This window comes from Marmota flaviventris, chromosome 3 (assembly GCF_047511675.1).
Source record: "Marmota flaviventris isolate mMarFla1 chromosome 3, mMarFla1.hap1, whole genome shotgun sequence".
In the NCBI taxonomy this organism is placed as follows: Eukaryota; Metazoa; Chordata; class Mammalia; order Rodentia; family Sciuridae; genus Marmota; species Marmota flaviventris.
Window position 1 is genome coordinate 52795380 of NC_092500.1, and position 23091 is coordinate 52818470.

The following is a 23091-nucleotide window of genomic DNA, read 5'->3' on the forward strand; positions in this document are numbered from 1 at the left end:
ATTCCAAATCTCGACTATGTTGCCTTTTTAAAAAATGGATGCAATCCATTAAAGGTCGAGCACCTCAAACCTCATTTTCAAGCTAATGTCACATCATTGTACAACTCTGAATATTCCATGAGACTATTGACGATTTTTCCCTGTCCTTTAGTTTACAGACATTATCATCCATAATTTTTTAACTTTCTTTTAAATGGGCACAATTTTTACCCAAGGGATGTCTAGACAAAAGATGAGTATAATGCAGCATTGTTGAGAGGGTCCTTCCTTTTAGCTGTTCATCCAGGCAGCAAAGAGGAAGCCATTCTCCCTCAGGTGCTTTCTTGGAGGGCAAATATCTGAGAGCTGTAGAGGTCTTGGGTCATGCCATAACTTTCTTCAATATATTCCTGTTGAATAAAGCATGTTGTTTCAAACTGCAGGAGCAGCAATCTCTCCCTTCCCCATACTCTCTGTCTCTGTCTCTCTCACACACACAGTATCCAGCCCAGTCCCAGCAAGAGAGATAGAACTGGTTTGAGAGAATAACTGGTTGTCATTATAGAAGTTTTCTATCCACATGTAAAAACAGATTAAAGGTTACTGAAGAATTGATGAACCTCACGGTGATTGTTTCCCAAAGGTGTATTAACCATATCTTCCAAAATCCAGCCTATGGAACAGAATTTACCATAGTTTCTGTTTTTTCCAGGACCTTTTTGACACTCTAGATCAAACTTGGGGAATTTTTCTCCTTAGGTGTCCCAACTTCTAAGGTACACCTTCTAAGGTAGAAGCCAGAAAACTTCTTTCCCTACTTCCCTAAATCCTTATCAGGTGCAGGCATATGAACCCTAGTTCTGATGACAAGACCCAACCCAAGGGATTCTGATCCCAGAGTGAGGGATCTGCACACAGAGGGCAGGGGCAAGCCAAGGCTCTGGTTTGAAGGGTAGCATTAAGGGAGATGTAGAACAGTGGGGCCTTGCTAAAGCAATTCTACAGTCTGATTTAGGTATTTGTTCATGGTGGGAAGCCTCTAAATCCAGCTCTCTGGTCCCCAAAGTGGGCATAGAGGAAAAGCATTCAGCATTGGATAAGAGGATCATAACATTAAGTAAATCTAGTACTAATTTCAACATCATACGGAAATATTTCTTGCCTCCGGGTTGGACAGTGTGTGTGTGTGTGTGTGTGTGTGTGTGTGTGTGTGTGTATGTGTGAAATAAAAATAACCAAACTTGCCTTCAGGTAAGCCTTCTAGTAAATGGCTTCCTTGAATATCCTTCCATCAGGTTTTGGAAAAACAATTACTTTAGCCTTTAACTGGTGAGGTTTGCATACAATACCCAAAGTTTAATTAGGAAGTACTAAAATAGATAAAATATTGAGCTTATTCCTGTGGTAGAATTCTATACAGCAATAAAAATGGAAAAACTGCCAGTTCAAAAATGATAACTTTTAGTATTTCTTTTCTTTTTGCAGTGCTGGGACTGAACTCAGAAACTTGCACTTGCTAGGCAAGTGCTCTACCACCAAGCTACATCCATAGCCCCAGACATAAATTTGAACAGAAGGAACCAGGCACAAATACTGCAACTGAACGAGCCGTTTTATAGAAGAAAGAAAAACCAAACCAGGATGATTCTTCAGGATACTTTATAGAGGGATGAGCACAGTAGTTTCGGGATCTGATGGCAAGCTATTTCTTCATCTGGATGGTGAATGTGTGAGTGAGTTTATCTCTTTCTTTCTTTCATTTTTTTCCCCCTTGTTTTTGTTACTGGGAATTGACCCCAGGGTCTTGCATATGCTAAGTATGTGTCCTGTCACTGAGCTACACTCCCAGTTCTGCTATTTTGGAAAATTATTCACTAATGACTTGTGCCCTTTTCTGTATATATTTTATACTTCAATCAAAAGTTAAATTTAGATTTATGTCATTTTTTGAAACTCTACATCTCTTAACCGCATTTAATCTGACACATGATTGATTGAGTTTAACTACTTATTATGCATTGCCTGACCTAAAGAGTTGGCCTTAATGACTGAAGGAAAAAAATATCAATACCTGGGGAATTCTAAACAGAGTCAGTACGTAAGGGCTATATTTCAATATATTCAAATGAAATAAAAGATCAGCCTGACAAGTTTTATTATGCCAACTAGTCATTTTCAATGGAAAGATCAATCTACTGTGTGTTTAGGTGTTCTCTCAAGTCTCTAAGTTCAGAGTCCCCCAGTGCCTTTTCCTTTGCTATATGGGAGTCCCCAAACCATGACTCTGAAAAACTACGCCTCTTGGAAAAGGTCCTGTGCATGGTAATTCTTTTTAAATGTACAAACAAAAATGACAGATTAAAAAAATTGTTTTTTAAAGGTTAAAAGTTCACATCATTTAATGGGACCCAGCTCTCTGGGGGGAAATAATGATGAGAAAAAAGAAAGAACAAAGACACCATGGATAATTACACCAAGCAGACAAAGGCGGCCAGAACTATCTTATTTATTATAAAGATACACCGTGAAGAACAAACCCGACTGTATACTGAAGCCTGTAATGGTACATGCCAAAATGTACAGTACTATACAGAAAAGTGCATCGTCACAACAGATTAACAAACATTTTTTTTTTCTTCTTCCAGAACTGTAAAAGCATCCCCCTTTATGTTCGTCTCAGAGAGGAGGGAATGTGATGGTAAGAGGCAGTACAGAGCATGGGCGAACACAATGGCAGGCAGCAGCGTGAGCAGGGCACGGACAGGTGGGATGGGAGGAGACGGAGTCACTGCTGGGTGAGAAAGGCACGGCCACGTCTAGGAGGAACACGAGACAGTCTGATGACCCGCAAAGATGCATGACAGACACCACTGACCACTGAGGCACAGAAAGGCGGGTAGAAACGGGGCAGGGAGGGATGAAGGACGTTTCCAAACACTCAAGTGGGCAGCAGGAATTGCAGGGAGGAGGAGGTGGGCGGGGCGGGGCGACAGTACAAGAGCAAGGCTAAACTCCTCTAAAATAGAAAGGCACTTTCACATGTACATACTACAGATGTACATTGACACAAGTAGGTAACAGTCACAAGCAGGAAGCTACCAGTACTGCAATTGGTCAAACTGACAGGAAAGGACAATACTGATTTAATTACGTGGGCAGGAGTTACCCTTAAGTATGCAGGTAAATAGCAGTCTCTCTTGTTACACAGCCACTTACTATACTTTAAATATCTATAATAACCATCACACTACACATTGAACTTGGATGAATGCTCTAACAGGGGCATTCACAAATGCACGGCTTATATATTTTTTCTTTTACTAAACAATTTCTAAGATAAGCATTATGGAACCCAGTACAATTATTTAAACATACAAAATTCCCTACGCAATTTAAAGATACAGGTACCCTTCTCTATTATACCACATAGACTATTTTCTTTCTTTTTAAAGAAAGCATAATCGGGTAAGTGAAAGCTCAGATTCCAGCTTGTTTTACCCATCTGTGCCAAAGTCACCCTGTACCAAGTCCCATGCTCCAGCCCAGCTGGAGGTTGGGTTCTCAGCCCTGTAGGTGATCCAGAATAGCGGGGCTCTGCACATGGAAGGAGCCTTCAATTCTAAGCTGCTGTGTGTCTCAGGGCCTCTGTGGTGGACAACTGCAAGCAAGACTAAGTCCCAAATGCATTTTTCTGCATTCATAACCTCTCACTGCTATGGTCAGGAGTAAGTATCAAGCCATATCTGAAGTCTTCTTATCCCTAATGGACCCCTAGGCTTTTTAACATTGGATTTCAGAGGCTGTAATCATCAGATGATAGTTTTTTCAGTTAGTGGACTTCAGAGGCTATATCGTTCCTAAAAGCTAAGGACACCACAACCAACCCATCCCCTGTTTTCTTTTCACTAAATTATAAACCCATTTTGGGAATGGCAAAAGTACATAGGAAATTCTTACAGAATACATTTGACCCTTGGAGCTCTACATCATTTCATTACCGTTCATGACTAAGGTGGTAGATTACATGGGACCCTGCTGTAAATTATTCTATGGATGGCTCAAGGGGCCCCATGGTCAGATTATGTTGTGTGAAGACATGTGAAACTATTGAACAATGGCATCGACACTGAACATGAACATGGAGCTCCACAAAGTGCCACTCAACAGGCTGAAACACTTTACTAACACTCATCAGAAAATGTGTACTAAGTACCTTCCTCTCTATCCTAACAATCCACTCCCCAGATCCCTAGCCAAACCAAAAAGCTGACTTGGTACAGCTACTGCACTGAGTTCTATAAATGGGACATGAACACAGTTGTATCAGCTGTGAATATATATACTTGTGCAGGTGGAATAAGGTTAATATTTATAGCATTATAATTTACTCACCATCAAAATGATCACCTCCCCAAACTGTAAGACTGCTAAGACCCTTGAAATGGAGAGGGGGGACATAGCATCTCCAAGACTCATTTCCTTTTTTCTCTCCCTCTTCCCTGTGTCTTCCCTCTGTGCGCTGCACCTGTGGCCCTAAAGAAAGCCGTGAGGCAGGTGAAGCTTCTCAGCTGCTGCAGCTTTTAATGAGCTTTACTGGGTGTTATTTTGGGTCCTTTGCAAAGAAAGTGGTTACCTTGTCTTATCCTTGGACTCTGAAGACTTACTAAACAAAGTAAGAAGAGGCCAGAACTTACTGAGTCCTTGCTCACTTGGAGGTCACATGCTTTGCTTGTTATTGAGGAAAAAGTCTGGAGGTGACGTTAGGAGTATTGGGAGAAAAAGTGGGGATAAGCCAGAGAAAGGGAGTGATGGGGTACAATAGGAGCTGTTTCCTGAGAGAAGGCACAGTCTCCCAGACTCTACAGCAGCACGTCCTCTGTCATCCAAGGCAGCAGAGGCCTGATTTGGGGGGCAGAAAGGCAACTGTTATTCCATTATAGTGGAAACACTAAGAGAGAAGACCCTGGGGAGGAATACCAGGGAGATGAAGGAATGAACTTGAGGGAGTAAGATCTAAAAGCTATAGTCAAAAGTTCATAGAAGGCATTTAAAAATAAATTCAGAACACCTGTGTCCTTCTCATGCATTTTGTTAACCTCTTACTCTTCCATTAGAGTAGGAAAATGGTTTTAAGAATCCTGATTATTTTTAAAAAACTGAGGATTATAAAAGAAAGTTGAAACTTGTCAGAGAATTTAAGGGAGAACTGTTTAAAAGGGTTGGTGCTATTCAAAACTCAGTCCTAAGTGGGTCTCTGTTGTGTCAAAGGTCTGAACAACCACTGAATTTAGGGGAAATGAATTTAGGCTGAGCTGGGCCTCTTTTTCAATATGGCCAATAAAGAATCATTATGGAAATTCTAAGGCTTATAATTTATAACCATACCTGGAAATACTCGGGGGGCTGCTGGGGAGAATCCCACTATTCAATCCATTTGTGAAATCAGGCCTCAGGCAAGCAATGTCATTTGAAAGATAATAATACTTCATTAATTTAATCTCTTTCTGCAAATAGAACAATTAATCTGGCAAATTGAGGTAGAGATCAAAGAAATGATTTTAGTACAGATCTTGATTTGTTTCTGCATAATGCATTCACCGGTGGGCCCATTAATTAAAGTTCCTGCTGTGCAGCTCTTAGGTGGACATGCAATTGGATGCCCGTTTGAAACTAAACCTAGAAGGCAATCAAGAGGTGTCCAGCAGAGTTTGTTCTGAGGCATCCATTTTTGTTTGTTTGTTTAACTCGGGAAGTTCAATGACAATGTAGATAAAATGCTCATAGGTCGATAGATGATATCAGCTCCAGTAGTGGGACAATGGTGATTTGTACCTTCATAGGAATAATTGCATTCAAGACAATTTGGGGAGGGCCTGGGGATTAGCTCAGTGGTAAAGCGTGTGTTTAGCATGCATGAGGCCTTAAATTCAATCCCCAGCTCCAAAACTAAAAGAAACAAAAACAAAACAAAACAAAAACCAATTTTTAAGTTAGAGAAATACAGTAAAAATATGGGCTAATGAAAAATTGTCTCTGTGCTAGGATGACAGAGAAAGAGAGTCTCTAGTTGAGCTCACTTGACTGTGAGTTATATAGAGATTACATGAAAAAAAAAATCATGGTTCCAAGGTACAAAATTATAAGGAAATCACCCTGGAATCATAAGATAATCTTCCCACTATGGCCTAGCATGGCTTTTGAACTCAAGTACCATAGTCAGTTCTGGGTTGGCTCAAAGAGAAAAATGGAGAGGAGAGCTGGGATTTCAAATGCAGGCTTATCAGGCGTTTGTGATGTATTTAAAGGAAGCAAGGTAATTTTGTCAGAGGAGAACACATAGTGAATCAAGGATTCATGTCCTGTCTGCTCTCTCCATTTCCAAAGAGGATAACATAAGAATTTAGGGGACACATATTTTGTAGGCAGATATTGAACAACAGATTTTTTTTTTTTTAGTGGTTTGTGGTATCACTAGAAAATCTTTAACATTAGACTGTTCTAGTCCTTTCTAGGCCCTGATGGACTTGGACATCTCTGGGGCCTGATCATGCTTATGGAAGGATTCACATCTATAGCTTTGAGATGGCATCTCTCTCTCATTTCCCGGGTTCAGTTCAAGCAATAACTGTGAGGTTCTACTCCCTTCACTGGTCTTTCAACTGAACCCAAGGAAATGACTGTTACAGAAAAGGCAATCATTCAACTCATTCAAGCCACGGGCTGAAGGTCCCACTGTGACAACCCTTTTTTAAGTTTTTAGCAGGAGCTTGACCCCTACTCTGAATGGAATCAGAGGTGCTCACTCTCAGCTGCCAAATAGTGCCATAATCTTTCAGCTATTACCCTAAGTGCCACAGACCAACACTGGTTCTACTCCAATAAAACCTGGCACTCAGATTCTCCTGCTTTCAGGAGATTCACCTGGGCTCCACTAAGCCTGAAGCACTGGACAATGCGGGGAGTGGTGTTGCCTTCATTACAAGTGGTGCAGCATTGGATTTTCAAGTAAGTCTAAGTGTTTCTATTGTCTTTAAAATGACATATGTCCAGTTATTTAAAAAATTACAAAATACAAATGCCCGTGTTAAGTTAGCTAGTTGCAGACATAACATTCGACAACATAGAAAAGCCAAAAGATCTCCAGTTATAAGCACAAAACTAAGGAAAGTTATGGATCACTGACTTTTGTCACTAATCCGTTTCTTTTAAATCACCTCCCCTTATGCCTTTGCTCAGCTGGTTTTTACATCGTGCAAGACTTGTCTGTTGGACCCTGGGAAGGTGGGGCAGGTCCTATGGTAGGATTTGTTTTTGGAAGAACAGCAGGTTTTGGCCTAAGGGCTGGGGGCTTCAGCTGCACGCCCATTCTGGGTGCCACCATAGGCTTGAAAGTACTCATTGTGTCACTGGAGGAGCTAGTGCTACGTCGAATCTGAGGCTCTGAGCTCCTGAGGGCAATGTTGTGCAAAGGGCTGAGAGATTCTGTGGAAGTAGCAGGGGTGGGAGAGTTTTTCACTTGTTCCAAGGTATCCAGCACCACATCAGGGGCATGCTTTGCTGTGCTCTGTCTCTCCAGTTCCCGGAGTTCATTCAAAGCAGTGTTCATTGTCTCTTCAATATCCTATTGAAAAATAGATGGAAAAACAGACTGAAAATGAATACTAAAGTATAGAAACCCATACATTTCATTTGAAAGAAAACAATTCAGCAGAGCATAGTCTACAGAATGTACAAATATAGCGCCATCCCATGCAATTAGTTTGACTCTAAATGTTCAGGAGACCAAGATGGGGCAATATCACAAACATTTGCCATTCTAAGGCACTAGGAAGCCTCTTGGTATTTTCTACCCTGCATGCTGACTTATTTTTTTTAAATGTATTTAAAAAATATTTTCAGTTGTTGTTGGACCTTTATTTTATTTATTTATATGTGGTGCTGAGAATTGAACCCAGTGCCTCACACATGCTAGGCAAGTGCTCTATCACTGATCTGCAACCCCAGCCCTTAAGTGTATTTTCTTGTTGGAGCATTATAGTTACACATAGTGACTGGGTTCATTTTCACAAAATCATACATGCATGTAATTTGATTTAAATCCTCTTTCTCCCCATTTACCTCCTAGCTCCCTCTCCTTATTTTCCTTCCTCTATTCCACTTATCTTCCTTTTACACCTTTTTAAAATTTTTTATTGGTACTTTCTACATATACATAAAGTATATGTAGAAATTTCCTATGGCATATTTATATATGCATAGAATGTAATTTTGTTAACTTGATTCTATATTCCACTTTCCCATCCCTCCTCCCTCCCTCATCTTCTTCTACTCCACTGATCTTCCCTTTATCTTTATGATATTGGAACACCCACCCCAATCTTCTTTCCCTTATTTTTCTCTAGCTTCCATATATTACAGAAAACATTCAACCCGTGATTTCCTGAGTCTGGATTATTTCACTTAGTATGATGTTCTCCTTTTCCATCTATTTACTAGCAAATGCCATAATTTCATTCTTCTTTATGGTTGAATAAAACCATATTGTGTATATATACCACATTTTCTTGATTCATTCATCTACTGATGGGTATCTGGGCTGATTCCATAATTTGGCCATTGTGAATTGTTCGGTTGTAATATATATAATGAAGTGGCTATATTACTATAGCATGCTGGTTTTAGTTCTTTTGGATAAATACCAAGGAGTGGGAGACCTAGGTCAGAGGTGGTTTTATTTCTAGTATTTTGAGGAATCTCCATACTGCTTTCCAGAATGTTTGTATTAATTTGCAGTCCCACCAACAAAGTATGAGTTTACCCTCCCCCACAACCTCTCCAGCATTTATTATTGTGTACTTGATAATTGCCATTCTTACTGGAGTGAGATGAATCTTTGTGTAGTTTTGATTTGCATTTCCCTGATTGTTAGAGATGTTGAACATTTTTTTTCATATATTTCTTGGCCATTTGTTTTTCTTCTTTTGAGAAGTGTCTATTTAGTTCTCTTGCCCATTTTGGGGGTAAATATTATTATTTTTTTTTGCATGTTAAGATTTTTGAGTTCTTTCTATATTCTGGATATTAATCTCCTGTCAGAGGTACAGAGGACAAAGATTTACTCTGCTCACACTCTTAATCATTTCCTTTTTAATCTGATGACATCCCACTTATTGATTCTTGGTTTTCTTCTTGAGCTTCAGGGGTCTTGTTAAGGAAGTAAGTGCAAGTGCTGACTTTGTTTTCTTCTAGCAGTTGTAAGGTTTCTGGTCTAATTCCTAAGTCTTTGATCCATTTTGATTTGACTTTGTGAGGGTGAGAGAAATCTAATTTCATTCTTCCACATATGGATATCCAGTTTTCCCAACACCATTTGTTAAAAAGGCTATCTTTTCTCCAGCATATATTTTTGGCACCTTTGTCCAACTTATCAGACAGCAATTAGTATATGGGTTTGCATCTGTGTCCTCTATTCTATTCCATTAGTCTTCATGTCTATTTTGATGCCAGTACCATGCTGGTTTTGTTACTATAGCTCTGTAGTATAATTTAAGGTCGGTATTGTGATGTCTCCTGCATCAAATTTCTTTCTTAGTATTGCTTTGGCTATTCTGGGCCTCTTAGTCTTCTTAATAAATTTAAGGGACAATTTTTTTCTAATTCCATTTCCTGTCTTCTATTGATTTGGAATCAGTTTGTTCTTCTTTTTTAAGGACTTGAGGTGGAACATAAGCTTATTTATTTGGGATCTTTTTGTTGAACCAAGCTTATCTCCCTGCATTAAAACCCACTGGATCATGGGGTATTATCTTTTTAATGTGTTTTTGAATGCAGTTTGCTAATATTTTATTAAGGATTTTTGCATCTACAGTCATCAGAGGTATTTTTTTCTTATTTATATATGACAGTGGAATACATTACAATTCTTATTACACATATAGAGCACAATTTTTCATATCTCTGGTTGTATACACAGTATATTCACACCAATTCGTGTCTTCATACCTGTACTTTGGATAATAATAATCATCACATTCCACCATCATTAATAACCCTATGCCCACTCCCTTCCCCTCCAATCCCTCTATAATATAAATATTGAGGGGTTATATCACTATAGTATGCTGATTTTAGTTCTTTTGGATAAATACCAAGGAGTGGGATTCTTGGTATTTTTTTGTAATAAATTTTCCTCTTTAGTACTGCTTCACACTATCCCAGAGCTTTGATATGTTTTATCATATATGTTCTCATTTTTTTCTAAGAATTTCTTGTTTTCTTCTTTGATCCATTCTTTATTTAGTCTCTCTGTGTTTATGTGGTTTATATTCTTTTTCTTGTTGATTTCTAGTTTCATTCCATTATGATCTGATGGAATGCATGAGGTTATATCATTTTTTTGTATTTTCTAAAATTTACATTGTGACCTAGAATATGGTTGATTTTGGAAAAGGTAGCATTAAAAGAAAGTTAATTCAGTTGTTTTGGGGTGAAACAGTCTGTAAATATTTATTAGGTCCATTTGACTTATAGTATTATTTGAGTCAGTAATATCTTTATTGACTTTATATTTGGATGACCTATTGGTGATAATGGTGTTTTGATAATACAATATCATTTAACAATACAATATTATTGTATTGGGATCTATCTGGGGTTTAATGTTAAGAATTATCTTTTTTTAATGTAATTAGGTGCACTAATATTTGGGGCATATATATTATTATCATTATATCTCTTGTTCCCTTACCAGGATATAGTGATCTTTTGATTAATTTTTCTGTCTCTTGATTAATTTTTTGCTTAAAATCTGCTTTGTCAGGCATTCTGACTTATTGATATGAAATTCTATTTCAATTTATGATAAAGGATTGCTTAAATTTAAACTGCGACAATCTCTCAAGAAATATAAATAAATAGGATCTTTCAAGAAATATAAATAAGGGGCTGGGGATGTGGCTCAAGCGGTAGCACGCTCGCCTGGCATGCGTGTGGCCCGGGTTTGATCCTCAGTACCACATACAAACAAAGATGTTGTGTCCGCCGAAAAAACTAAGAAATAAATATTTAAAAAATTATCTCTCTCTAAACATATATTTTATATATATATATATATATATATATATATATATATATATATGATCCTTGGATAACTCCTGGAAGTTCTTCAGAATTCAGTTTAGGTCCTTCCCTGATGCCATTATCCAGTGGATTTCAATGGATGTGGTACTATCCCATTGTGGGCATCTTTGTAATATGGTGTGTGTGTGTGTGTGTGTGCGCGTGTGCGCGCACGCATACATGTATCCTAAATGTCATAATAATGAGGTGACATCCTAGGCATTCTGTTGTCAGGAGTCAGACATACCAGATATCTTATAAGTACCCTGGATAGTTCATATAATGAATTGTCCTGCATATTGTTCAATTTTTGAATGTCTTCTATAGACATTTGTATAGGTGAAAACTCTATTTATAATAATCAGAACTTAGAACCCACCTCTTAAATTTTCAAATATTTTAATTGACACATAATTATATACATATTTATGGGATACAGTGTGATATTTTAACACACACACATATAATGTGCAATTAGATTAGATTTTGAAGTATATTTGTCATCTTATTTCTTTGTGTTGGGGGCATTTAAAATATTCTCTATTAGCTATTTTAAAATATTTAATTAAATACTGTCAATCACAGTTACCCTATGGTGCTACAGAACACTAGAAAATATTTCTTAATCCAAATGCACACCTGAACCAGCAATGGTCCTCTCTCCAAACTAATCCCCTTTGAAGACTCTTGCAGTCACTTCTCTACTTTATACTTGTATGGAATCAATTTTTTAGTTTCCACATTTACATAAAAATAGCTGATATTTGATTTCATGTGCCTGACTTATTTACGTCACATAATTTTCTTCATTTCCATCCGTGCTGCCACAAATGACAGATTTCATTCATTTTTATGGCTGAATAATATTCCATTCTTTCTATATATCACATTTTCTTTATCTACTCATCTATTAATGGATAATGGATGAACTTCGGTTAGGCTAATTCCACACCCTAGGTGCTGCGACAAATATAGGAGTGCAGATATCTCTTTGACATACAGATTTTCTTTCCTTTGGATATATGCCCAGGATGTTTTGGTTACTGTAGCATTGTAGTGTGTTCTGAAGTAAGATACTGTGATGCCTTGCTTTATTCTTGTTGCTCAGGGTTGCTTTAGTTAGTTGGGATTTTGTGGCTCCATACAGATTTTAGGAGTGTTGTTTTCCCCTATTTCTGTGAAGAATGTCATTGGCATTTTGATAGGAATTACGTTGAATTAGAGTGGCATGAACACTTTAATAACATTAACTCTTCCAATCCACGAACATGGAATATCGTTCCATTTTTTGGTGCCCTCTTCAATTTATTTCACCAGTTTATTTTACATAAACTATGTTATTCTAACTATATTTTACCTATGGGTTTGCCATACATAGCTTTGGTTTTTTATTTATTTACTTATTGTGGTACTAGGGATTGAACCTAAGGCTTTGCACATGCTAGGTAAGTGCTCTACCACTGAGCTATATCCCCAGTCCCTTTCATTTTTCATTTTAAGACAGGCTCTTTCTTAAGTTGCCCAGGCTGTCCTCAAACTTATGATTCTCTGGCCTCAGCTTCCTGAGTAGCTAGGATTAAGGATGTGCACCATCACACCTGAATATGGCCTTATTTTTTCAAAAAATATTTATTTTTTAACTGATATATAAAACACAAAAATTGTACATGTTAGCAAGGTACCATGTCTGGACATATATTTGTATATTTATACCTATATGTGTGTGTGTATATACATATATGTGTGTGTGTGTGTATATATATATATATATATATATATATATATATATATATATATATATTTATTTATTTATATCTATGTGTATGTGTGTTTGTGTGTTTCAAACATTTATCATTGCTTTATGGTAAAACTTTCAAAATTCTTTATTTTAGCTTTTTCAATGTACAGTACATTGTTATCCATAGTCAACCTACAGTGCAAGAGCACACCATCCTTCTTCCTCCTATAGAACCTTCACTTACTACCCATTAACCAACTTTTCTCTACCCCTCCCTCTTTATATGGCCTTAATTGTATTGAGCTATGTTCCTTCTACATAGTTCATTCTCAAATTTGTTGAGGGTTTTTATAATCAAAGGATATATGTCTTATCTGTGTCATTGGGGTGATCATAGGGTTCTGTCCTTCATTTTATGAATGTGATATATCACATTTGTTGATTTCCATATGGTGAACCATCCTTACATATCTGGGATAAATCCCAACTGACCAAGGTGCATAATTTTTGTGATGTGCTTTCATATTTGGTTTTCTAGTATTTTGATGAGAACTTCTGTACCTATGTTGATCAGGAATATTGGTCTGCAATTTTTTTTTAAATTGTTGTGTCTTCTGGTTTTGGTGTTAGGGTAATGTTGAATTTACAAAACAAGTTTTGGAAGAATTCTTTTCTTATCAGTTTTTTGGAATAATTTGAGAATAATTGGTATTAGTTCTTCTTTAAGCATTTGGTAGAATTCAGCAGTGAGATCCCTGGGCTTTTCTTTGATGGGAGACTTTACTGCTTCAATCTTATAACTTGTTACTGGCCTGTTTAGACATTCTATTTCTTCATGGTTCAGTCTTGGTAAATTTTATGCATCTAGGAATTTATCCTTTTCGTCCAGATTTTTCAATTTGTTGGTATATAGTTGTCATTGACTGTATCTAATGATCCTTGGTATTTCTGTGATATCAGTTATAATTTTTTTTTATTTTAAATTTTATTTATATGATCTTACTCTCTTTTTTTCCAGTAGGCTAGCTAAAGGTTTGTTAATTTTGTTTATCTTTTCAAAAAATAAACTTTTATTGATCTCTTTCTCTTTTAGTCTCACTTTCATTTATTTCTGCTCTCATATTTGTTATTTCCTTTCTTCTACTAATATTAGATTTGGCTTGTTATTGTTTTTACAGTTTTTAGTTGCATCATGTTAGTCAGATTTTCATCGCTGTGACCACAATACCTGACAAAAATAACAGGAGGAGGAAAGATTTATTTTGACTCATGGTTTAAGAAGTTTCAGTCTGTGGCTCCATTACTTTGGGCCTGAGGTGAAGAAGAACATCATGGCAGATAGGTGTGGCAGAAAAAAGCAGCTCAGCTTATGGCAGTCAGGAGGCAGAATGAGAGGGAGAGAGGAGGGGCCAGCAACAAATACCCTCCCAGGGCACACTACCAGTGACTTACGTTCTCAAACCATGCCCCCCATTGCTTACAAGTTTCCACTACCTTTCAGTAGTCCATTCAGCTATCAATGGACTAATCCACTAATAAGGTCAGAGCCCTCTTGATTCAATCACTTCTCAAAAGCCCTTCCTCAGAACATTCCTGCACCACGGACCAAGCCTACAACACAAGAGACTCTGGGGGACATTTTAGATCCAAACATAATACATTGTAAGGTTGTTTATGTAAAATCTACTTTTTTTGAATGCAGACCCTTATTGCTTTAAATTTCTCTCTCAGTACTGTTCTTGTTATATCTCTTAGGTTTGGTAGGTTGTGTTCCCATTTTCACTTATTTTAAGACATTTAAAAATTCTAATTGTTTCTTCATTGATCTATTCCATTCAGGAGCATGCTTTTAAATTTCAATATATTGTATGTGTATAATTCCCACTTTTTAATTTTATGTCACCTGGCAAGAGAAGATACGAGTTCAAACTTTTTGAATTTGTCGAGAACTTGTGTTTTGGCCTCACATATGGTCTATTCTGAAGAATGTTCCATGTACTGATGAGAAGAATGTGTATTCTGTAGCCACTGGATGAAATGTTTTGTAGGTGTATGTTAGGTCGTTTAGTCTATAGTAGAGTTTAGCTCTGCTATTTCTTTGTTGATTTTCTGTCTGAATGATCAGTCCACTGATAGGATTGGGGTGTTAAAATCCCCATCTATTATTGTATTGGAGTCTATTGCTTACTTTAGATCTAATAATACTTGCTTTATATATTTGGGTGGGCTGGTGTTGGGTGCAATTATATTTAAATTTTCAGAGTTGATTCTTTTATTATTACATAATGGCTTTGTTTCTTTTTACAGTTTTTGATGTAAAGTCTGTTTTCATCTGCGTATAGCTACTCTTGCTTCCTATTAGATTGTTTGAATAGAATATCTTTTTCTACTCCTTCACTTTCAATCTGTACCTTTACTGGTGAGAATAGTTTCTTTTAGGCAGCATACAACTGGGTCTTGGGTTTCTTTCTTTCTTTTTTTAAAATTAATTCTGCTAATCTTTACTTTCTTTTTCTCTTTTTTCGGTATCGGGATTGAACTTGGGCACTCAACTATTGAGCCACATCCCCAGCCCTATTTTGTATTTTATTTAGAGAAAGAGTCTCACTCAGTTGTTTAGCACCTCACTTTTGCTGAGGCTGGCTTTGAACTCACAATCCTCCTGCCCTCCTGCCTCAGCCTCCCAAGCCCCTGGGATTACAGGCATGTGCCACTGCGCCTGGCTCAGTCTTTACTTTTTAATTGGGGAATTTAATTTGTTACACTAGAAGTTATTATTGTTCGGTAAGGACTTGCTCCTGTCATTTTAATTGTTTTCTGATTGTTTTGTATATTTTCTTCCTCTCTTATTAATTTTTGTGGTTTGGTGGGATTTTATAGTGGTAACGTTTGATTCATTACTTTCTTTCTTTTTTTTTTTCTGTGTATCTAAGTTATCAGTTTTAGATTTTCACATGTTGCTATGATGATAGTTATCTCCATTTCACTCCTAAATTTGGGACTCCCTTAGCATTTTTTGTAGGGCTGGCCTAGTTGTGAAAAATTCCCTCAGTTTTTGTTTGTCTAGGAAAGATTTTTTTCTCCTTCATTTCTGAAGGATGGCTTTGATGGGTATAATCTTTTCTATAAGTTTTTTTTTTCTTTCAGCACTTTTAATATATCACTCTGTTCTCTCCTGGCTTTTAAGGTTTCTGTTGAGAAATCTGCTGTTAGTCTAACTGGGATTCTCTTATATGTGACTTATTTTGCTACAATTAGAATTCTTTGAGTTTGACTTATTTTTTTTTTTTTTTTTACTTTTGACCATTTAATTAATAGTGTGCCTCAAAGAAGATCTTTTTGATCTGCTATTCTTTGAACTTCAAAGAATAACAGATCAAAAAGAATAACTAGATGTCCACTCTCAAGAGTTGGGTAGTTTTAGCTATTGTTTCATGAATATGCTTTCTCTGCTATCTTCTCCCTTTGGAACCCACATATTGTGAATATTTGTTACTTACTGGTGTCCCATTGGTGTTTTCAACTTTTATTCTTTTCTCTCTTTTGCCCCCCCCCCCGCCCCCGCCCCTGCGGGTTTTTTTTTTTTTTTTTTTAATGAGTGGTTTTCCCAGCTTAATGAAATTGTTTTCTCTTATATGTCACTGAGCTTCCTTAGGATTATGATTTTCAAGCATTTTGTAAATTTCCTTTTCTTTGGGGCCTGCTACTGGAGAATCGTTGTGTTCTATTTATTTTGTTTCTATGTTGTTATCTGCATACCCACTGCAACAGTCACCTTTTCCAGATTTATAGATCTTTTTTCCAGAGAAACAGATTTTTTTCTTACGGATACGTCCTACAGTTTTGGTTGGGTATAGTATGTCAGCTTTGAACCTGGGTGGACTCAGCAGTTTGATTTCTGTGCAGTTTCTGTGGTTGCTTTATTGTTCTAGACTGAAGATGTCTGCGACTCCAGAAATATGACACGGTTTTGCTGGGGAGTGGAGTTACCACTCACTGTTTGGCTAGGACATAGGTGCAAACAGGCACCATGGGCTGGTGGCTGTACGGCAGGATTTTTAGTGGGTGGGGCTGCCATCTGACTTTCTGTTGGACTGGGTACCAGGCCTCTGTGAGTACTGTCAGCTGTCACTGTACAGCGGGCTCATGGGAAAGAGGTCAGAGCCCTGCCTGAAAGCTATTAGGCCAAGCAGAGGTGTACATACTCCTCCAGCTGAGTGGCCTCCTCTCTGGGCAAGACCACTTGCTCCCTGGGGATTGAAGCACAGTATGGGTTTGGCAGCTGAGATGTTAACCTTTCTTGCTGTGCCTAGACTCCGGGCAGCCAAGGTTGGGGTGCTGTAGCACTCATGTGAGAATTATGAAATGACAGCAGAGACTCAAAAATGGAGGCATTCTGTGGTTATTCATCCCCAAGAGCAGAACATACTCTAGCAGTGGGCCTAGTTTTAAGATGATGCTTAGGTCACGGTGTTTGGAGGGCATACAATGTGTGGTCCTACTCTGGCAATACAACACTTGTACTCTGGGCAACTCTCCAAATTGTATTTGGAACCTCTGAGGGCTATATGGGTCTCCAGGCAAGGGAGATGGTTGGTAGAGGCAGAGCCCCGCTCTCTCCTCTCTATGGTGCTATCTTGGCTTTTCATGCCCAGAGGGACCATACCACTTCCCTGCTACTCTCTGGTGTATCTTTTCAGTCACTCCAGTTGGATTATGGTTATTTATTCTTTAAATAAAATTAAAATTTAAATTAAATTAAAAACATATTTATTTGGTACTGGGGATTGAACCCAGAGGGCATTTTACCGGAGTTCATCCCCAGTCCTTTTTACTTTTCATTTTAAGACAGGGTCCCACTAAGTTGTTGAGGCTGACCTCAAACCTGTAATCCTCCTACCTCAGCCTCTTGAGTTACTGGGATTATAGGTGAGCACCACTGCACCTGACTGTTTATTCTTTATTGTGGCCCCATTTTGTGATGGAGACAAGTTATCATCTTGCTCACACCAATATCTCATTCTTTTTTATATTGTGAAAGTTGTCAAAATAAAAATGAAACCTCTTTTTGTCAAGTCCTATCCAAAAAAGTAAATGAAACCGGAAGGTTACACAGGAGGGGATCTCAGGAATGTATGCCTGATAACAAAACTGTTCATAAAAGACTTTGCCACAACTACAACCTTGAACAAAGGCCACTGTAACCTTACACAAAAAATACTTCTGCAAGGACATCTGCACAGCAATTGTGTATTCAAACTTGAACCGGCACCAGCCCTGCTATTAGTCCTTGTAGCCAGTGATTACTATTTCATGATAATGTAATGCTCCTCATTTCCCCTTTAAAAATGTCTGTGTCCCTTAGCCTCTTTGAATATTCTTATAATTTACTGCAGCACACATGTTCCATTTACAATGTTCTGCTATCCCTGAATAAATATCATTACTCTTTGGAGAATGTCTCTCTGTTGTTTAGATTGATAATATAGAAAGACAAGATATTTTTTCATGGTGCTAAATTTTCCAGAAGTGTAACTACTGTATAAATTATTGTTTGCTTTGATTGGAACTGCATAGTCAAGAGGTGTCTACCCTTTTGGAAAAATCATATCACTAATGCGAATGCCTTTTACAGAATGTAAGATAACTGAATTAACTTGATAGTCCCATATTCATGTACATTTTTAATTGCTGCATTTATGGAAATTCTACGTGTAGGTAAAAGCATTTTGCCACTTTATTTGTCTTCTAGTGTAGTCGACAATTAACACACATAGGAGGAATAAGTTCTAGTGTTCTAGAGCATAGTAGGGCAGCTATAGTTCACAATTCATTTTATATTTTATAAAGAACTAGAAGAGAGACTTTGAAGGATCCAGACTTAAAGAAATGATAAATATCCTAGGAGATGGAAATGTTAATTCCCTTCATTTGATCATTACATATTGTGTGTGTGTATATATATATATATATATATATATATATATTTATATATTTAATTATTGTATTATACCCCATGTTGACTTAAAAAGTCAACTGAGTTGATATGATGGAGAGTTGGGCTCAAGCTTCTTCACAGCAAATGAAACAAGAACATGAAAAGAGAGCCTACAGAATGGGAGAAAATCTTTACCATCTGCATCTCTGATAGAGCATGTATCTCCAGGATATACAAAGAACTCAAAAAAATCAACACCAGAAAACCAAATAACCTAATCAATAAATGGGCAAAAGAATTGAACAGATACTTCACAGAAGAAGAAACACGAATAGTAAAAAAATACATGAAAAAATGTTCAACATCACCAGCAATTAGAGAAATGCAAATTAAAACTACACTGAGATTTCATCTCACTCCAGCCAGAATGACAATTATCAAGAATACAAGTAACAATAAATATTGGCAAGGATATGGGAAAAAAGTTTCACTCATACATTGCTGGTGTGACTACAAATTGGTGCAACCACTCTGGAAAGCAGTATGGAAATTCCTTAGAAAACCTGTAACGGGACCACGATTTGACCCAGTTATCCCACTCCTGACTTATACCCTAAGGACCGAAAATCAGCAAACTGTAGTGATACAGGCACATCAATTGTTTATAGCCAAGCAATAGCCAAGCTAGGTAACCAACCTAAGTTCCTTCAACAGATGAATGAATAAAGAAAATGTGGTGTATATACACAATGGAATATTACTCAGCTCTAAAGAAAAATGAAATTATGGCATTTGCCAGTAAATGGATGGAACTGGAAAGATCATGCTGAGTAAATTAAGCCAATCCCCAAAAACCAAAGACTGAATGTTCTCTTTGATATGTAGATTCTAATTCACAATAAGGGGTGGGGGAATAGAAGTTCATTATATTAGATAAAGGGGAATGAAGGGAAGGGTTGGCGATAGGATTAGGAATCGATATAACTTTCCTATGTTCATATAAGAATGAAACTCCACATCAAATACAACCACAAGAATGGGAAGTTATACTCCATGTATGTATAATATTGTCAAAATATACTTGACTGTCATGTATATCTAAAGATAACAAATAAATTCAACTGAATATGTTGTTTATATATTTATTTCCTTTTATCTTTCCTTTATGGTATACTTAGAAATTTATATTATTTTTCAAATTAGGTATATCACCATTCAATTGATTTCAAATAATAAAGTGAGAATTACAAAATATTTGCTTCAAAAGGGTAAAGTGTGCACTAGTGGTGAATGACTAGATAAATAAAATGTGGTATACAGGAAGGAAATCTTATAACATTCCACAACATGTGTGTACCCTGAAGACATTATGCTAAATGAAAGCCAGTCACAAAAATATAAATATTGTATAATTCTACTTATAGGCAGTATCTGAAGTAGTCAAATTCATAGAAACAGAAAGGGATGTGGTTGCCAGGGGACAGGAGAAGGAGAAATGGGGAATTATTGTTTAATGTGTAGAGAATTTCAGGGTTTTTTTTTTTTTTTTTAATATATCCAGGAATTAAACCCAGCGGTGCTAAACCACTGATCTACATCACTAGCTCTTTTTATTTTGAGCCTGGGTCCCAGTAAGTTGCCTCAGGCTGGCCTTGAACTTTCGATCCTCCTGCCTCAGTCTCCCAAGTCATTGGGATTACAGGTGTGTGTCACTGCGGCCGAACTGAGGGGTTCAGTTTTGAAAGACAAAGAAGTTCTGGAGAATTTTTCACAAGAATGTGAATAGACTTCACTGAACTATATACTTAAAACGGTGAAGTTTGGGGCTAGGGATGTGGCTCAAGTGGTAGCACGCTCGCCTGGCATGCATGCGGCCCGGGTTCAATCCTCAGCACCACATACAAACAAAGATGTTGTGTCTGCTGAAAACTAAAAAAATAAATATTAAAAATTCTCTCTCTCTCTTTTTAAAAAATGGTGAAGTTTTTAAGTATATAGTTTTATAATTTTTAATGACAACAACAACAAAAAACAAAACAGAATGTTATATGAGATGGTGCAGAAAACCTGCCCTAGTCCGGTTGAGATGTCTCTATTCTATATTCCTACTACTTCTTCTGCTCATTTAGACAATTATCCTTGTACCATGGTACAGTGCAATCTATTTTCCTATCCTTATTCCCCCCACATTGGAAGCACCATGAAGAAGCAGCTATTGTTAAACACTTTCATCTATAAAGCCTATCATGGGGCCTGGTATACACCAAGTGCTCAATAAGGGTCTGCTAAATAGATAAGCCAAGACATGATATTACAATAGTCTCCACAACAATGAATAGACCAAGACATGATGATTCCATATAGATACTGTATCCTTTAAAAAAATCTCCATCATAGATTCCACTGGTTTGTTTAATAAAAGAATTTTTATGTTTTTATATGATCACTTGTCCTCAGGGGAAATCTGAAGACTAGACATGGAAAGATAAACAAAGGACAGATCTGTGAGGGTGACATCACTTTTTAAGTGATTACTTTTGGATGTGATTTCCATTTACTCTAAGCATATGGATTTTTTTTTTTTTACATTTGCCCCAGAGAGAATGTGTAGAGCCTGGTATATCGAATGAGTTTTTGTTTTTATGGTTAATAATTTGAGGGTTTCCTGGTTCTGGAAACAAAAGAGTTAAATAGACTTCACTATGCCTATCTACCCCCCAAACTCTTTAATTTTTGTCTTCTTAACCTAGATCATGTTCTACCTGCTTATTATAAGCAATGATGTTATGGGTTTCTTAAATCACTAAATCAAGCTATAATTAAATACCATTGGTTCTAAATATGTCTCAAAGGGTCTTGCATAATGCTTGAATAGAAAAAACCAAAAAGGTCAAAAGCTTTTTTGATTTTTGCTGGGAAATTGTTGTGCACTTTATATTCATTTAATTAAAAAAAAAAACCACATTAAACTCCTCACACAATCTAATTTGCTATCCAGAATTCTTTTTCACTAGGACACTCAAAATAGCTCAGAAATGTGTCATATCAGGGAAGATTTCCTTGGATGCTTTTTGTTAAGAATAATCCATCCCTTCCACTTCTCTATGTTTGTTTCATTCATTTCTTATTCACTCTTTGATCTATTGAGGTATTTTTTTAAGCTTCAGTGATATCTGGAAGATGCTTTAGATTATTCAAATGTCAAACCCTGAAAACTATTTAACCTCCTTTGTTACTAAGATAAACATATTTTTTGATGTCTTAAGCTATAAAAAGAACCAGAAGGCAATATGGTAGAACAACGGGCAAATTCATTAATATCATTTTACTTTTACTTTGTTGATGCTCATCATTAGAAACAAACCACAGAATCCCTCTCTGCAGTCAGTGTTGGGCATAAAAGGTGTGTGTGTGAGAGAGGTACATGGGATCCAGTTTTGCTGTCCTTCAAATGACTAACCATTGTTGATTTGATCCTATTATATATTGACAAATCCATCATTTACTGGGTTGAAAGCTATGTGCTAAATAACTATGTGCTAAAATTTTTCTGTTTCTGGGCTCTCTGTTGAGTCTCATCCATTTGTCTGTTTTGCTAGCTTCAGAATATACTTAGGATTGCTAGGGCTAGTCCTTTCTCCTTCTTCTTTCTCATGAGTTTCCTGGCTATTTTCCAACGTTGGTTTTGAATTTCCTGGCTCCTACATTTCTGCCTTGTCTTTGTTAAATCAATATGAACCTAATACACTTGGGCTCTTCCAATAACAAATAGTTCTTCAAAAAAGACTCATAGCCAGGCCTTAAAGAAACAATAAATCTCCTATTTTCTTTAGTTGGCTTACACGAAAACATAGTCACAGAATATAAATCTTCCTATCACCTTCATCATGCATCATGCCAAGGTACTTAAATGCAGTGTTCCATTAAAAGCACTGTACCTGAGCAATTGTCTCTGGGTCCAGTGGCTTGTGGTCATTGAAGCCCGTGTATTGCCCTGATGAGGTGGACCTTCTGATAGGAGGGCTATCAATCTTTTTGAGGGAGTCGTGCCGGCTGATGTTGGTCAGGCTGCCGTGGCCGGGTCGACGCCTCCTCTCAGGACTGTCATTGTTGAGGCCACGGTTCTGCAGTAGGCCCCGGGGGTGGCTGGCCAGGCTTGGGGACCCCAGATCAACTGAGGAGTTGGATAGAGCATGTGGGGGATGGAGGGGACAATGGCCGTCACTGGTCCTGCCAGGACGCCTTGCCGGAGGGGGTGGCTCTCCTCTTTTTCTTTGTCTGGATATCCACAGAAAAAGAGAGAAGATAGGAGAACTTA

At 37.3% G+C, this 23091-nt stretch overlaps 1 protein-coding gene across 1 annotated transcript in view; it reads right to left on the bottom strand.

Moving 5' to 3' along the window:
• Window positions 1-2466: 2466 nt before the first annotated feature.
• Srgap1 (SLIT-ROBO Rho GTPase activating protein 1) overlaps window positions 2467-23091 on the bottom strand; it is a 285801-nt gene continuing 265176 nt past the window's right edge. The window contains exons 21-22 of the mRNA XM_027928469.2: window positions 22712-23051; window positions 2467-7600 (exon numbers count right to left, since the gene is read on the bottom strand). Of these exons, the coding sequence (XP_027784270.1) occupies window positions 7223-7600; window positions 22712-23051 (718 nt within the window). The 3' untranslated portion in view covers window positions 2467-7222. The remainder of the gene's footprint in view (window positions 7601-22711; window positions 23052-23091) is intronic.